The 1612-nt window shown below is 62.0% G+C and overlaps 1 protein-coding gene across 1 annotated transcript in view; it reads right to left on the reverse strand.

The window, feature by feature from the left end:
- LOC104501652 (tensin-4-like) overlaps positions 1-1612 on the reverse strand; it is a gene marked incomplete at both ends in the record, with an annotated part of 5612 nt that overhangs the window by 3745 nt on the left and 255 nt on the right. The window contains 2 exons of the mRNA XM_010145491.1: positions 79-165; positions 1010-1359. Coding sequence (XP_010143793.1) covers positions 79-165; positions 1010-1359 — 437 coding nt within the window. The remainder of the gene's footprint in view (positions 1-78; positions 166-1009; positions 1360-1612) is intronic.

A 1612-nucleotide genomic window follows, 5' to 3' on the forward strand; every position in this document is an offset into this window, starting at 1 on the left:
TGCAGCCGGGGGAAGGTGCGGCAGGTCTGCAGAGCAGCTCTGAGGTGGGCTCATCCCAGCAGACACGCGCTGCCTTACCTTGGTCCCTGGTTATAGTCGGCTTGAACCAGTATTTCGATGTGTCCATCACAAACTTCATGGTGGGCTGCCCAGTCCTGAGGGGACCTGCAAGAGACCTTAGGGCGTCAAGGGCAGCATGGGACCTGAAAGAGCTTCACAGCAGACGTCACTGAGCAGACGTGGCTCCTTCAGGCTGGCCAGAGGCGAAGGGTTTCCAGTCCTTCTGCGCAGAGCTTCCTCCCTGCTCCTCAGCATAATTCATCCTCCGCGTAACCATCTCTCTTGGCAGGCTGCGGTGGAGTGCAGAGGCAGCACGTGGAATCCCCCAGCAGTGCCAGTCTGCCCAGCCCTGCCCCGGACCACGGAGGCTTACGCCAGCTGAGGAGCTGACCCACAAAGCCCTCCTGCGTGGCCCGTAAGAATCCCAGTTAAAACCCTCTGCCCCACCAGCTGCCTCCGCTCGTCTCCAGAGAACAACAGCCCCACTGTTTACCCTTGAACGAGGGACCTGATAGACTCTGGTGTCTTTAGATGTCCTCCAGAGCAAACCGGAACCCTAACTCCTCCTCCCCACCCCTTTGGAGCCCACGAACAAGTCTGCAATGACAGAATCATGGTTCTCATTCCCAGGTACTCTACATAAGTGTGTCTGCAGCTTCTTGAGGGCTCCAGCACATTTCTCCTGCTGAGCACATGCCCCAGGACCCTGGGGGGTGAAACGTCACCATGGCTCATGCAGCGGCAGCAGCAAAGAGCTGGAGACCACCGTGGAGCCCTGGGGAGACAGAGCGCAGGGTCTCCAGCTCCAGCAAGGACCTTCCATCCTCCGTGTCTAGAACCACAGAGACACCAGAAGAGAAAGCAGTGTTTGCTCCCCCTTTCCTGGAAGCCGTTGGGGTCCTCAGCTCCTTCCCCCCCAGACCTGCCCTCTGGCAGGGAGGTGACTTACTGTCCGAGACACAGGAGAGCGCTGGCGCCGACAGCGCGTTGCTCAGGCCACCGAGCCTCACGGCCGGGCTGCAGCTGGGAGGGGGGCTCTGCTTGACGGAGGCTGGGGAGGCTTTGGCCAGCCTGGAAGATGCATCTCCTTGTTCCAGGCACCCGTTCACCAGCAGCACTGGGATGTCGGCTGTGGAGTTGAGGATGGAGGGGGGGCAGCTGCTGGCCTGTCCCTTCTGGGATGGGGGGGTGCTGTCTTTGCTGGAACAGGCTGCTCCGGGCTGCTGGAGACTCAAGCCGAACGCTTCTCCAGAGTGAGACCTGATGCCCGGGGAAGGTGGGCAGGGGCTGCCCAGGGAGCTGGCAGGGGACGGGCAGGCAGCAGAGCGGTGGGCAGCGGGGTGAGCATCCGAGTCTTCGTTGTGGAGTGAGTGGGTGCTGCTGCAAGAGGGAGACAGAGAGCAGAGGGAGGTCAGGGGGCTGTTTATGTGGGATGTGATGCACGGCCCACCCCAGAGACCACCCCGGCCCCGTGGGCATCGACTCCCGGCCTGAGGAAGGAGCTCCTGGGCAGCAGGACCTGCGGCAACCTCTCCCTGTCCCTTCCCTCCCC

The sequence above is a fragment of the Buceros rhinoceros genome, unplaced genomic scaffold, assembly GCF_000710305.1.
Source record: "Buceros rhinoceros silvestris isolate BGI_N320 unplaced genomic scaffold, ASM71030v1 scaffold27061, whole genome shotgun sequence".
NCBI lineage: Eukaryota > Metazoa > Chordata > Aves > Bucerotiformes > Bucerotidae > Buceros > Buceros rhinoceros.